This window comes from Cherax quadricarinatus, chromosome 27 (genome assembly GCF_038502225.1).
Source record: "Cherax quadricarinatus isolate ZL_2023a chromosome 27, ASM3850222v1, whole genome shotgun sequence".
Classification (NCBI taxonomy): domain Eukaryota; kingdom Metazoa; phylum Arthropoda; class Malacostraca; order Decapoda; family Parastacidae; genus Cherax; species Cherax quadricarinatus.
Genome location: NC_091318.1, coordinates 28,917,820 through 28,933,776, shown reverse-complemented (window position 1 = coordinate 28,933,776; position 15,957 = coordinate 28,917,820). Strand labels below are relative to the sequence as shown.

The 15,957-nt window shown below is 42.6% G+C and overlaps 1 protein-coding gene across 3 annotated transcripts in view; it reads right to left on the bottom strand.

Annotated features, from left to right (window-relative positions):
• The window catches only part of LOC128691151 (uncharacterized), a 48,402-nt gene that overhangs the window by 18,068 nt on the left and 14,377 nt on the right, over positions 1 to 15,957 (bottom strand). For all 3 annotated transcript variants that reach the window (XM_070089194.1, XM_070089193.1, XM_070089191.1), the window contains exons 2-7: positions 13,647 to 13,677; positions 13,054 to 13,210; positions 11,511 to 11,613; positions 8,976 to 9,112; positions 7,459 to 7,634; positions 5,113 to 5,203 (exon numbers count right to left, since the gene is read on the bottom strand). In XM_070089194.1, coding sequence (XP_069945295.1) covers positions 5,113 to 5,203; positions 7,459 to 7,634; positions 8,976 to 9,112; positions 11,511 to 11,613; positions 13,054 to 13,118 — 572 coding nt within the window. In that variant the 5' untranslated portion in view covers positions 13,119 to 13,210; positions 13,647 to 13,677. The remainder of the gene's footprint in view (positions 1 to 5,112; positions 5,204 to 7,458; positions 7,635 to 8,975; positions 9,113 to 11,510; positions 11,614 to 13,053; positions 13,211 to 13,646; positions 13,678 to 15,957) is intronic.

Here is a 15,957-nt window from a genome sequence, read left to right as displayed (position 1 = left end):
ACCCTTGGAGTTAATGCAAAATGAAGCTCTCAGGACTATTCTTGGCTGTCCCAGATCTACAAAAGTTCTTAACATGAGGAAGGAGCATGGTATTTCTAGTATCAGTGATAGGATTGTTGAAATTAACACTGTACTCGGTATTAGAATGTTGAGAAACGAACCAGACACTGTCACAGTGAATCTTACCAAGTGTCTAGAGGTAAATACGCACAGATCTAAATGGATTGTGAAAACGTGCAATTGCATTAAGTTTTATAACCTGCATGAACTGTATCACTGTAGGCAACAAGAGCATTTCACCCCTCCATGGAAGATGTGTTCATTTAATATCACATACCTACAAGTCCCTCCCAAGAAGCTCATTGCTAGTAATCCCTTCCTTAAATCTCTTGTTAGAGCAACTGCTCAAGAAGAAATTTTTCGCCTAGCTGGTAGTAATAAGTTATCACAAGTTATATACACTGATGGATCTAAACAGGAGTCTTCTGGCAGGGCTGCATCTGCTCTTGTTGCCACATCCCTAGTTAAGAACGATAATAAATTTGTTGAGTTAGGCATAAGAATTAACAACTGGGCGTCTACACTGCAAACTGAATTGTTTGCAATCCTAATGGCGCTAAAGCTAACCTATGACACTGAGCTTGACTCTATCATCATTACTGATTCTATGTCATCATTGAAGGCTCTTGGCTCATATAATGACTCCAACAACATGCTCATTGGGGAAGCCAGGTATAGATACTCAAAAATTAGGGACAAAGGAATTAATGTACAATTGCTATGGATCCCATCACACATTGGATTACTCCTTCATGATAAAGTTGATATGTTAGCCAAGAAGAGTATCCAGAAGGAGAACGTAGAATATAACTTTGGTATAACTGTGTCTAGCATTAGGAATAATATTAGGAGAGAAGTAAATAATGAAGATGATTGTTATAGGAATGCAGTTAGAAGCCTGAGTAGATCTATAACCCACTATGATAACATGAACGTAGATAAGTATGTTTATGGAGCAACTTGCAATGTGAACAGACTGACTGATGTTGTAGTGGCCAGGCTTAGGCTTAGTTACAAGTACTTCTGGCAGTTTGGGAGACACACAGATGATGATCAAACTAAATGTAAATTATGTGATCAGACATATGGTCACTCTCTTGAACACTATGTGCTTAATTGTCCACTTATTGAGGAATACAGAGACAGACAGTATAATAACCTATGTGACATGTCAAGATATCTTATTAATGCAAATAAGATACCAGATATACTAAGCAAATTTCCTAAATTTCCTTATAACAGATAAGTGAACTATAGATATGTAGATATAAATCCACATGTATTCCTGTTAACCCTTTGGGGCCTAGTTCCAAGGCCTTTTGTGTATCCACATGCTCTCGCGCTACCGTCCACAGGATGGATATGGGGTGCACAATAAACTAGCCACTTCGGTGGCAAAATCTAAAAATCTTCCCCTCAATTCTCAAAATAGCAAGGGTCACCCCGATACATAAAGGAGGAGATCAAACAGACCTGAATAACTATAGGCCAATATCTAACTTACCCCTTCTCTCTAAAATCTTTGAAAAATTAATTTATAGGCAGAACTATTCCTACCTCATTTCCCACAACATACTCAACCCGTCAGTTTGGGTTCAGGCCTAACAAAAACACGAATGATGCTATTATACACATGCTAGAACTAATATACACTGCACTCGAGAAAAAAAAAAGTAGTCCCATTGGGGATCTTCATTGATCTACGTAAAGCTTTTGATACAGCTGACCATGATTTATTGCAAATAAAATTATCACATTATGGTATAAGAGTACACTCCTCATCTATCTGAAGTCATATCTTAGCAACAGAAGCCAATGTGTACACAGATGGAGCTACCTCTTCCACACCACCAATTACAGTCGGTGTCCCACAGGGAAGTGTCCTTGGCCCATTTCGTTCTCATTTACATAAACGACCTACCAAATGCATCTCAACTACTCAAACCCATACTATTTGCAGATGACATTACATACGTCTTCTCTCACGTGTGTGTGTGTGTGTGTGTGTGTACTCACCTAGTTGAGGTTGCGGGGGTCGAGTCCGAGCTCCTGGCCCCGCCTCTTCACTGATCGCTACTAGGTCACTCTCCCTGAGCCGTGAGCTTTATCATACCTCTGCTTAAAGCTATGTATGGATCCTGCCTCCACTACATCCCTTCCCAAACTATTCCACTTACTGACTACTCTGTGGCTGAAGAAATACTTCCTAACATCCCTGTGATTCATCTGTGTCTTCAACTTCCAACTGTGTCCCCTTGTTACTGTGTCCAATCTCTGGAACATCCTGTCTTTGTCCACCTTGTCAATTCCTCTCAGTTGATTGATTTCCCTTAATCTCTCCTTGTAGGACATACCTCTTAGCTCTGGGACTAGTCTTGTTGCAAACCTTTGCACTTTCTCTAGTTTCTTTACGTGCTTGGCTAGGTGTGGGTTCCAAACTGGTGCCGCATACTCCAATATGGGCCTAACGTACACGGTGTACAGGGTCCTGAACGATTCCTTATTAAGATGTCGGAATGCTGTTCTGAGGTTTGCTAGGCGCCCATATGCTGCAGCAGTTATTTGGTTGATGTGCACTTCAGGAGATGTGCCTGGTGTTATACTCACCCCAAGATCTTTTTCCTTGAGTGAGGTTTGTAGTCTCTGGCCCCCAAGACTGAACTCCGTCTGCGGTCTTCTTTGCCCTTCCCCAATCTTCATGACTTTGCACTTGGTGGGATTGAACTCCAGGAGCCAATTGCTGGACCAGGTCTGCAGCCTGTCCAGATCCCTTTGTAGTTCTGCCTGGTCTTCGATCGAGTGAATTCTTCTCATCAACTTCACGTCATCTGCAAACAGGGACACCTCAGAGTCTATTCCTTCCGTCATGTCGTTCACAAATACCAGAAACAGCACAAGTCCTAGGACTGACCCCTGTGGGACCCCGCTGGTCACAGGTGCCCACTCTGACTGTGTGTGTGTGTGTGTGTGTGTGTGTGTGTGTGTGTGTGTGTGTGTGTGTGTGTGTGTGTGTGTGTGACTCAACAATCAATATTTGCAACAATAACTCATTACAGTTGTGACCGGGTGTGGAGGTGTGAATTGCTCATTATAATTTGTTCATGATTGTAGCCATGTATAAACGTAAGTAACCATTCTTACAGGATTCATTACCTTTGTAACTTGTGAGTTCATTACCTTTATACCTAGTTCAGCTATCAAAACTTTGGGGGCCCAGTCCCTGGACCCATTACGTACCTCTGTAATCTGTAAATACCTTTGTAACTTGTCATGATTGTGACCAGACCTACCTGGAGTTTATTACATTTATAAATTGTGAGTTCATTACCTTTGTAAATTGTGAGTTCATTAACTCTGTAACTTGCTCAGCTATCAAAACTTTGGAGTCCAGTCCCTGGACCCATTATGTACCTCTGTAATCTTTTGACTACCGCCCACAGGATGGGTATGGTGTGACTACCGCCCACAGGATGGGTATGGTGTGACTACCGCCCACAGGATGGGTATGGTGTGACTACCGCCCACAGGATGGGTATGGTGTGACTACCGCCCACAGGATGGGTATGGGGTGACTACCGCCCACAGGATGGGTATGGGGTACACAATAAACATAGTAAACGTACACTCACCCAAGCCCAGTCATACTAGCCAATACTGTAAATATTAAATTACAGAAAATATCTACCTGGATGATGATTAACAAGCTTACTCTCAATATTGACAAAACCTATTTCATTCAGTTTGGGAACAGAGCTACAAATGTTCCTCTTAACATAATGATAAACGGATCACCTATCACAAAACTCACAGAGGGAAAATTCTTAGGAATCCACCTTGATAATATCCTCAAATTTCAGACACGTGTATACAACAAATTTCCAAGAAAGTCTCCAAGACCATAGGCATACTATCAAAGATACGGTACTATGTTCCACAATAAGCTCTCCTTGCCCTGTATCACTCACTTATTTACCCCTATCTCACCTATGGAATTTGTGCATGGGGCTCAACAACAATGAATTATCTCAGACCATTAATTACCCAACAAAAGGCTGCAGTCAGAATGATAAATTCCCACTCCAGCCACACTCCACCAATATTCAAAATTCTATACTTACTCATCGTACAAAACTTCCATACTTATTGTTGTGCCTACTACATACATAGAACACTAAACTCAGATATAAACCCTCCCCTCAAACTTCTCCTTACCAACCTCAACAGAACACATGACCATAAGTCCATAACACAAGGCACAGAACACTCTTTGATGTTCCTCGTGTCCATCTCACACTATGTAAAAACTCAATGCACATAAAAGGCCCAAAAATTTGGAATTCATTACCAGTGAATACCAAAGAAACACTGTATATCAATTCAAGACTTCTAAAAAAAACCACCTACTCACCCAAAACTAAATACACAGTACTTAATTTATCTTAACAAATCACTTTCTACTGCCTCAAAATATCATTACTCACTGTGTTACTTCCCTAGTCTTAGGACCCCATAAATAAATGCTCAAAGATCAATAAATTTTCATATCTAATCTAATGTAAATATTGAATAACTTATATTTCATAAATGTATAACTTAGTTGTATAATTAGAGAAACCTTACCAAACTATGTTATTATAGCATTAACTAGTAAAATAATCCATTCTCCTGAATGCACTGTAACTCATCTAATGACCATATGAACTGTTACTGCACTACAGATCATTGATTAGATCTGATTAATAAATTGTACGACTACATATAGTAAATTAATCATTTTGTTATATTATTGACTGTAATGTTACAAAACTGTAAAACTATAATGCTTCAAAATTGAAAAGTTCAAATTTCATTGTTTAAAATACTCAACTGTACTTGATATTGTAAATTATTTACTGTAACTGTTCTATTAATCTTAAGTTAATTTTAAGCCTGCCCATAATGCTCTGCATATAAGGGGCTTTTGACATTTACACTCAACTACTATAATACTTTGTACAGCTATGTATCATGTCTTAATAAACTATTATTATTATTAAATAAAGCAGTACTGACCCGTCCTTCACCAGGGCCACGTGACCAGGGGCATAAGGGGCTGTAGGGTCACTGGACACCGTCACCTCCATCAACTTTACATACTTCCATCCTGCATAAATACAAAAATAATATCCATATATAAACTACAGTATATTGTTTTTGCAAAGGAATATGTGTAAAAAATCCATTGCTATTGTTTACAATACAATAGATTTACAAACAGTTATTACCAGTATAATGGGAAGTTCAATTCCTGTATTCATTATGTACGTCTGTAATATTTTGACTACTGTCCACAGGTCGCAAGTCAAAATACTACAGGCCGTTTTTTTTTCGTAACAGGTGATCTAGCATGTGTGGGGAGTGCTGGTTGTTTCCAGTAGGTGGGAGTGGTAGGTTTTTGCCAGTGTGGAGAGTGCTGGTTGTTTCCAGTAGGTGGGAGTGGTAGGTTTTTGCCAGTGTGGGGAGTGCTGGGTGTTTCCAGTAGGTGGGAGTTGTAGGTTTTTGCCAGTGTGGGGAGTGCTGGTTGTTTCCAGGAGGTGGGAGTGGTAGGTTTTTGCCAGTGTGGGGAGTGCTGGGTGTTTCCAGTAGGTGGGAGTGGTAGGTTTTTGCCAGTGTGGGGAGTGCTGGGTGTTTCCAGTAGGTGGGAGTTGTAGGTTTTTGCCAGTGTGGGGAGTGCTGGTTGTTTCCAGGAGGTGGGAGTGGTAGGTTTTTGCCAGTGTGGGGAGTGCTGGGTGTTTCCAGTAGGTGGGAGTGGTAGGTTTTTGCCAGTGTGGGGAGTGCTGGGTGTTTCCAGTAGGTGGGAGTGGTAGGTTTTTGCCAGTGTGGGGAGTGCTGGGTGTTTCCAGTAGGTGGGAGTGGTAGGTTTTTGCCAGTGTGGGGAGTGCTGGGTGTTTCCAGTAGGTGGGAGTTGTAGGTTTTTGCCAGTGTGGGGAGTGCTGGTTGTTTCCAGGAGGTGGGAGTGGTAGGTTTTTGCCAGTGTGGGGAGTGCTGGGTGTTTCCAGTAGGTGGGAGTGGTAGGTTTTTGCAAGTGTGGGGAGTGATGGGTGTTTCCAGTAGGTGGGAGTGGTAGGTTTTTGCCAGTGTGGGGAGTGCTGGGTGTTTCCAGTAGGTGGGAGTGGTAGGTGTTTTGCCAGTAGGTGGGAGTGGTAATGTGGGGAGTGCTGTGTGTTTCCAGTAGGTGGGAGTGGTAGGTTTTTGCCAGTGTGGGGAGTGCTGGGTGTTTCCAGTAGGTGGGAGTGGTAGGTTTTTGCCAGTGTGGGGAGTGCTGGGTGTTTCCAGTAGGTGGGAGTGGTAGGTTTTTGCCAGTGTGGGGAGTGCTGGGTGTTTCCAGTAGGTGGGAGTGGTAGGTTTTTGCCAGTGTGGGGAGTGCTGGGTGTTCCAGACGATGGGATACGTAATAAAGCAATCTGAATAAACCGCTATACGAGTCTCTTAGGATTTTTGGGTATCATTGCCACATGGTCTGACCTTTGGTCAAGCTTCCCAAACCGACATGGAAATATTACCGAGCTATTAAAAACAGTGAGTAAGGACAAATATAAAGTAGGTAAATAGAAGTTTGCAAAATACAATGTCTTCATATGAAACATTTAACGGGCTGTTATTTAACACTCAACTATCAACTACTGTAGTGGACAGTTGCTCTCTACAACACAAACTCTTCATGAAGGAAAATTTAAAAAAAAAGTGAAAATTACAAAATGCTGCATGTTAAAACTACGTAAAAATAAATCCATTATGGTTATTTCTCCCTTCCCGGGAGGTTCCTTGATACCACCGAGGTGCTCTTGGTCCAAGGAATCAGATCCGATCTATTCTTACATGGATTAAACCCAACTGCATCTCATTTACCAGGTTCTATAATCCCTAATGGTTTAGCTCTCCCATGAACATAGAAATAATAACTTAGTGATTTTTCCCAGAATTAGAAATACAGGATTATTTACAATTAATCAGAAAATTATTATTATTCTTTCAGTGGATACTGTAGTAGGTGTCAGAACTTCATATCTCCTGCAAGGAACTTTTCTGTCCTCACCCATCTCCACTAAAAAAGTTCTTAGATTCTCTAGTTACACTGATTCTTCAAACCAAGAATTTCCACCATCAATAATCTCTTGTGTTCTTTGCACTCTTTAATAGTCCTTTGAGTTCTTCAGTGTTATATTGTTATATTCACTGTTCTTTGGTGTTCTGTTATGTTCTTCACTGACCCCTTGCGTTCTTTACTGTTGGTTAACATTCTATGTGCTCCACACACTATACTACTCCACTATACTACTGCTTAAATGTTTTAAATACTACCAGTATAATCATTAACATAACTTATATAATGTGGCTGATAGATTGGCATCGACTTACTTGAGTGGGTGTTAATCCTGGCCCTCAATTGTAGTCGGGAGCCAATAGGAACAGCTTGGTCGACAGGGGTGTGACTACTGCCAGAGCGAGCGTTCATCTCCCTGTACAGTGCCACTTCATATTCGAGGCGACCAGGAGACTCTTCCACCACTCCTGATACTCGCCCCGTTGATGGCCTGCGTTGTTTATTCAGGTATATTACATAATTTTAAAGGATTAATATTATCTTGCACTAATGTGTGTGTGTGTGTGTGTGTGTGTGTGTGTGTGTGTGTGTGTGTGTGTGTGTGTGTGTGTGTGTGTGTGTGTGTGTGTGTGTGTGTGTGTGTGAATTATCTATGGTAACAAGGTCAAAGTGAATTATTTTCTTTTGTTGAATATTGTTAGAACACATGAAAATAAATGCAAGAACTGGTCGAGGGAGGTTACATGCACAGCTTTAAGAATAAGTATGACAGAACCTACAAGGATAGGTTTCCTTGAACGCAGGCGAGAGATACACGATAATATACACTTGGAAGGTCCTGGAGGGATTGATATCAAACCTGCACACGAAAATCACTTCATATGAAAGCAAAAGACTCGGCAGGAGATGCAACATTTCCCCGATGAAAAGCAGGGGCGCCACGAGTACACTGAGAGAACACAATAAGTGTCCGGGGCCCAAGACTTTTCAATTGCCTCCCAGCATACATAAGGGGGATTACCAATAGACCCCTGGCTTTCTTCAAGAAGGAACTGGACAGGCAACTAAAGTCAGTACCTGACCAACCGGGCTGTAGTTCGTACTTCAACTTGCGTGCGGCCAGCAGTAACAGCCTGGTTGATCAGACCCTGATCCACCATGAGGCCTGGTCTCAGACCGGGCCGCGGGGGCGTTGACCCCCGAAACCCTCTCCAGGTAAACTCCAGGTAGGAGTGAGCACTGTCATGACTAACCAAATGTTGGAGCCACGACCCAAGACTACCCCATTTTACCATAGATAAGAACAAAATTATACTTACATGGGTAAAATAAAACAAACGCTGATTGGTACTATACATTTCAACCTCACATTGAGGCCCCCTTCAATAGACTTATAAAATGTCCCACAAGGAAAGTGCTTTGATGCTGGCGCGTCTCTCGATCCAAGAAACTGAACGTATCTTCCTCTCCCATTATAATCTGAATGTCTCCCATTCCCAGAGATTTATGGTTTAACACTCATTAAATTAAAAAAAAATCTTTTGAAAAGGGCATATTTTTAATTTATCTGCAGTCCAGTTCAAGGCATGAGGAACACTAAAAAATAAGTTACAATACTGTGGCTAGAATAATTCACAACCCACCAGTTGTATAAGAAAACAGGCGGTGGTTTTGGGTAGTGCTGAACCATTATTAAATCACATTGATAGGCCAAGATGGGCCAAATTGTCATCCGGCTTTCAGGTTTAATTTGTGGATTAGCTGGAAAAATCTACTGAATTCTTGTTTCTTTTCTATAACTTCATAACTTCAGTGAAAGGAAGAAACTCACAGTGCTCCAGCAAAGCCAGCTGCTCTGTTCTCTATGATGGTGGGTGAGGCTGGCTTACACATGATGATCACCTCCTGGTCAGTAGCCAAGACAACACCTTCCAGCTGAGGGAACCACACTCGCAGTGTCACGTACCCCTGAAACCAGACACTTGTTACAAACACTCCAAAGCCACAAGCTTGAACATACTCCTGGTTTCAACTCGAATCTTATCGATGCTACTAAGAGACTCTTGATCCAAAGAATTTGAGCTATCTTCCCATTCAGTAGATCACACTATCACCTCCCATTCATGTGTACTGTATAATTCCCATCCGTTTAACGTTCCCCATAAATATAATAATAATAATAATAATCTTACCTCTTGTAGACCGGCTACAGTAACTCCTGGGCCCGCTCATGCATATTCTTGAAAACGTGTTTATTTCTAGGACTTTACTTAATACGTTCCATATACCCACACTGATACCGAGAAAACACTTCTTAACGTCCCTGTGGTTCATCTTCATCCTTTGCTGTCATGTTGAAAATGATATAAAATACCGACAAGCACGATAAGACAACACAATAAGTGTCAGGGGCCCAAGACTGTTCAGCTGCCTTCCAGCATACATAAAGGGGATTACCAATAGACCCCTGGCTGTCTTCAAGCAGGCACTGGACAGGCACCTAAAGTCAGTACCTGACCAGCCGGGCTGTGGTTCGTATGTCGGGTTGTGCGCGGCCAACGGTAACAGCCTGGTTGATCAGGCCATGATCCACCATGAGGCCTGGTCACAGACCGGGCCACGAGGGCGTTGAACCCCGAAACCCTCTTCAGGTATACTCCAGGTATATGCAAGTGCAACAGCTGCCATGTGAGTCCCCTGGCTCCCTCTCCTCACATCTCAAACAGCCTCTTCCTGATTATTTTGTGTCTTCAAATTTCCACTGGTGAAACACACACCTTATCATTTGTCAGCTTATAGAGCTTTACACTAACACTTAACTACTGTGCGAGTCTCTTAGACGCCTTTAACACCCGAGTGCTATGGAAGTATTATACTCACCTTACACTGACATCTGAGAGTCCGTCCATGGGGAAAAGCTAAACCTGAATGGGGTTATACAGCGTTTGAGTTTGATCAAAAGAAAGGGGTACTAGCACTAATACCTTGAAGAGTTCTCCATTAGTATAAAGGCATTCTACACCTTGAAAAGATTGAAAAGAACATCCAAGCAAAATGTTCCATCACTCGTGTTCCCCTGAGAACACTGCTGACAGTGCCTTCCTCGCCACAGTCCCCTGAGAACACTGCTGACAGTGCCTTCCTCGCCACAGTCCCCTGAGAACACTGCTGAGAGTGCCTTCCTCACCACAGTCCCCTGAAAACGCTGCTGACAGTGCCTTCCTCACCACATTTCCCTGAGAACACTGTTGACAGTGCCTTCCTCACCACATTTCCCTGAGAACACTGACAGTGCCTTCCTCACCACAGTCCCCTGAAAACACTGCTGACAGTGCCTTCCTCGCCACAGTCCCCTGAAAACACTGCTGACAGTGCCTTCCTCGCCACAGTCCCCTGAAAACACTGCTGACAGTGCCTTCCTCGCCACAGTCCCCTGAGAACACTGCTGACAGTGCCTTCCTCACCACAGTCCCCTGAGAACACTGCTGACAGTGCCTTCTTCGCCACAGTCCCCTGAAAACATTGCTGACAGCGCCTTCCTCACCACATTCCCCTGAGAACACTGCTGATAGTGCCTTCCTCGCCACAGTCTCCTGAAAACACTGTAGTCTCCCTCAACACATTACCCAGTGAACACAGTCTCGTACACACTCGAGTGACGTCTCTAAAAATACAATGATTGTCCCTTGGTCCCAAGGACAATAAACATTAAATGTGTAAAACTCTGGTTACTTCCGCTAGGGGGCGGCGCACCCTTTCATCTGCATGTGCGTCAATATAATTAATCTGAGGTGAGGTGAGGAAGGGGAGTCTTGTTACAGTCAAGGAAGTGGGTTTATAAAGAAGCCATTACATGTATGTCACCTCACTAATGGGACCACCATAGCCAGTAATGCTATAGAAATATCTTCTCCACGTTCCTAAAGCTATTTTATTAAATGTAAGTTTATTCAGGTCTAGGAACACAAATACAATTACATAAATTATCATACGTAGCAGCATATGTGTAGATTACCTTGGATTACCAAAGTCAGACAAGGCGACTTATTTCCATTGGGGTCCTTGTAGTATCTTATTATTTAAACCTTAAAAGTTAAAACAGCTAAGTAACTGAGCTATATGAAAAGCAGTGTATATCCCATATATATTATAATGCAATAAGCAAAACAACCAATGAAAAAATAGTGAGCTTCTAAGTGCTTTCGTGATTTCTCACATTTTTTCACAGTGGTTTTGCATATTGTGATATCACCTGATTTCCTGCCATTTCCCAGACGTTTTCCAATAATAATGAAAGTAATATAGTTTAACAATGTAGTATATCTAATTTTGATAATAAAAAAGTGAAGATGAGGTATACACTCACGTCTTTCTTGACGACGCCACACCTGGAGAGGTCCGTCACCAGCAGGTTGTAGACCAGACCTGATGTCTCCCTCGAGTCCTGACGTATCTGACACTTCTGGTCACTGCTCGTGTGTGTCCACACGTACATAGGGTCCAGCAGGAGGGTGAGGTGTTACAAATGGAATACATCAGTATCAAACATCAGCACTTGCAAACCAGGTATATGACACCAATGCACTGAAGTGGTGAATAAAATCCCAGGACTGAAACCTCTCCTAATATAATATCTTAAGTGTCTGCACATATAGCCTTCCCTCATAAGTACTGTTATGAAACTAGAAGAAAGTGAATTAATGTATTAATAACGCCAGAAAATACCACTGTAAATACTTGTCATTAATTTTTTCAGTCTTTCACGGGGGAGTATTTGAAAACATTGACGATGAAGGTTTCGATCCAGTGAACTTGAGCTAACTTTCCCTTATTAATATTACATTCATGGGGAAACACGAAACCCACAGGGGTCATACAGAGCCTCGGGAAATGGAAGGCATTCAGGCTTGATTCAAAGAACTGAAGCACTGGTCCAATTTCTTAAATCAAGAGCCCCCTCCTCACCAACATCAAGGATCATTCTTTAAGGGAATCAAACTTTAATGCCTCACATTCCCAGCACCTGTATGATTATTGTAATTATTATAATAATTTGGGAGCGCTAAATCCGTAGGATTATACAGCGCCTGTGGGGGGGGGGTGGAAGGTATTCAGGGTCAGTTCAGATTAAGAGTCCCTCACCAGTATGAGCCCTATAGGCTCATACTGGTGCTCATACAGTATGAGCCCTATAGGCTCATACTGGTGCTCATACAGTATGAGCCCTATAGGCTCATACTGGTGCTCATACAGTATGAGCCCTATAGGCTCATACTGGTGCTCATACAGTATGAGCCCTATAGGCTCATACAGTATGAGCCTATAGGCTCATACTGGTGCTCATACAGTATGAGCCCTATAGGCTCATACTGGTGCTCATACAGTATGAGCCCTATAGGCTCATACTGGTGCTCATACTGTATGAGCACTATTGGCAAAAAGTTTCTCCGTGAAAAATAACAATTTGCCATGTTAATGAGGTGATCGAAACAGAGGCCTTCCCCATTTTTCTCAGCTATACACAGCCCAGCTATACTGACCCATACGATTTTGCGTTGTTTTTTTTCCGATATTAAGTCATGGGTGTGTGAATCCCTCATTATCATGTGAACCGCTAAACCGTGTCGTTTTTTCAGCACAAGAAGTTATGGAGGCTCGATCCTCTGACTGCTAACCGCAACCCAGTCTTTGGTTAGCCAAATTGTTGGTATATCTGACTCACGAAATCGTAATGACAAGATTGCAAACAAACCATACCACGGGTGGGGTTTGCAATCGTGTCATTACGATTTCTTGAGTCGACCGCGGGTTCAAACCCCACCCGTGGTATGGCTTGTTGGTATATACCTTAAAAATATTCGAATCCTAGAATTGCTTGAGTCAGACTGTGTATTGATCAGCACACTCACCTGAAGGGATCAGCTCTCTTGTCGTCAGCGAAGAGCGGGTGTCCTCTGAACCCCGCTGGCTTCATCAGTTTAGCAGAGAGCCTTTGGCTTTTGCTTCCTACCAGCCCTGCTTCCTCGCCCACTGCCTCGTCACCGAAGTCACACTTTATATCTGCCACTGTGGATTAATGCCGTGAGAAATTTGTATTAATTATCGGAGAGTGTGAGGAGTAAGTCACTATACCTGGCCGCTGCATCACTTCACAAATTGGAGTTGAAGAGTGGGATGCTTCGGTAAGTTTTGGATTATTATCGGTCCGTGATTGGATGATGGTTCATGCCGGACCGAAATGTCAAGTTTTTATCATCAGTATGTGCGTGCATGACTGTGCGAATGTATGTTTGTATATGTGTATATATAAATATATCATGCAGTAGGTAAGACTACTATTACTAGCGCTTCCCCGTGAAAATAATAAGTGATAATTGTCAATAGGTTAAGTGGTAGACTGTTATAACACTTAATATATCCTAACCTAACGTAAGGGTTAGGATATATTAAGGGTTATATTCTAAGAGTTGTAGAATATAACAATCACATACATATTACCCACCCTGATAGTCCTGGGCAGCCGTCGCCGACACCTGCAGGAGACAAACACGTCAGGTTAGACAGTTCTCGACTGCCAAGTGTTATCAAGGTGTAGTTGGTGTAGTTAGTGTTACTAGTGTGTTGGGAGAGGGAGGGGCTAGAGGGTGTCGAATACTAATTTTTTTTTTTTACACTTGCATGCGCTTGTAAATTTGTTGATAGAATATACAGTCAAAAATAACAAAATCTCGTGTTATTATTGCTCTTAGCATGAATATTTTAATTATAACTATTTAGTTGCTATAAATACCTTGATAATTAAATATTTCCTGTAAATTTTACTCACTTAGCAAATCCAGTTCACTGTAAATAAGATACTAAGTAACAATATATTCAGTGTAAATATCATTCTAAAAACATGTTCAGTGTTTTACCGCAACTTGTAAATTTAATACAAAATTCCAATAACTGTACACCAGTGTTTACCTGGAGTTTACCTGGAGAGAGTTTCGGGGGTCAACGCCCCCGCGGCCCGGTCTGTGACCAGGCCTCCTGGTGGATCAGCGCCTGATCAACCAGGCTGTTGCTGCTGGCTGCACGCAAACCAACGTACGAGCCACAGCCCGGCTGATCAGGAACTGACTTTAGGTGCTTGTCCAGTGCCAGCTTGAAGACTGCCAGGGGTCTGTTGGTAATCCCCCTTATGTGTGCTGGGAGGCAGTTGAACAGTCTCGGGCCCCTGACACTTATTGTATGGTCTCTTAACGTGCTAGTGACACCCCTGCTTTTCATTGGGGGGATGGTGCATCGTCTGCCAAGTCTTTTGCTTTCGTAGTGAGTGATTTTCGTGTGCAAGTTCGGTACTAGTCCCTCTAGGATTTTCCAGGTGTATATAATCATGTATCTCTCCCTCCTGCGTTCCAGGGAATACAGGTTTAGAAACCTCAAGCGCTCCCAGTAATTGAGGTGTTTTATCTCCGTTATGCGCGCCGTGAAAGTTCTCTGTACATTTTCTAGGTCGGCAATTTCACCTGCCTTGAAAGGTGCTGTTAGAGTGCAGCAATATTCCAGCCTAGATAGAACAAGTGACCTGAAGAGTGTCATCATGGGCTTGGCCTCCCTAGTTTTGAAGGTTCTCATTATCCATCCTGTCATTTTTCTAGCAGATGCGATTGATACAATGTTATGGTCCTTGAAGTTGAGATCCTCCGACATAATCACTCCCAGGTCTTTGACGTTGGTGTTTCGCTCTATTTTGTGGCCAGAATTTGTTTTGTACTCTGATGAAGATTTAATTTCCTCATGTTTACCATATCTGAGTAATTGAAATTTCTCATCGTTGAACTTCATATTGTTTTCTGCAGCCCACTGAAAGATTTGGTTGATGTCCGCCTGGAGCCTTGCAGTGTCTGCAATGGAAGACACTGTCATGCAGATTCGGGTGTCATCTGCAAAGGAAGACACGGTGCTGTGGCTGACATCCTTGTCTATGTCGGATATGAGGATGAGGAACAAGATGGGAGCTAGTACTGTGCCTTGTGGAACAGAGCTTTTCACCGTAGCTGCCTCGGACTTTACTCTGTTGACGACTACTCTCTGTGTTCTGTTAGTGAGGAAATTATAGATCCATCGACCGACTTTTCCTGTTATTCCTTTAGCGCGCATTTTGTGCGCTATTACGCCATGGTCACACTTGTCGAAGGCTTTTGCAAAGTCTGTATATATTACATCTGCATTCTTTTTGTCTTCTAGTGCATTTAGGACCTTGTCGTAGTGATCCAGTAGTTGAGACAGACAGGAGCGACCTGTTCTAAACCCATGTTGCCCTGGGTTGTGTAACTGATGGGTTTCTAGATGGGTGGTGATCTTGCTTCTTAGGACCCTTTCAAAGATTTTTATGATATGGGATGTTAGTGCTATTGGTCTGTAGTTCTTTGCTGTTGCTTTACTGCCCCCTTTGTGGAGTGGGGCTATGTCTGTTGTTTTTAGTAACTGAGGGACGACCCCCGTGTCCATGCTCCCTCTCCAGTGGTTGTTATATTACTTACATCAGGAGATACCTGCGTGTTTCCTGACGAACAAAACACCACCAATTATGATAAAAAAATGGGGTAGCTAAGGAGAGGATCCGGCGGTTTTATGTGCGATGGGGAAAGTACCAGGGTTGGATGACGTACGGGTTGCAGCAGTATTTCGAGGGTAGGTTGCAAAGTTGTTATGAGAGGGGCGTGCAGGCAGGGCAGTATCCCATGGAGGAAATCGAGTTGTTAAAAGGAAGGATTCGTGATTTGCAGAATGATAGATTTGATGCGGTGAGAGTGCAGGGTGGAATT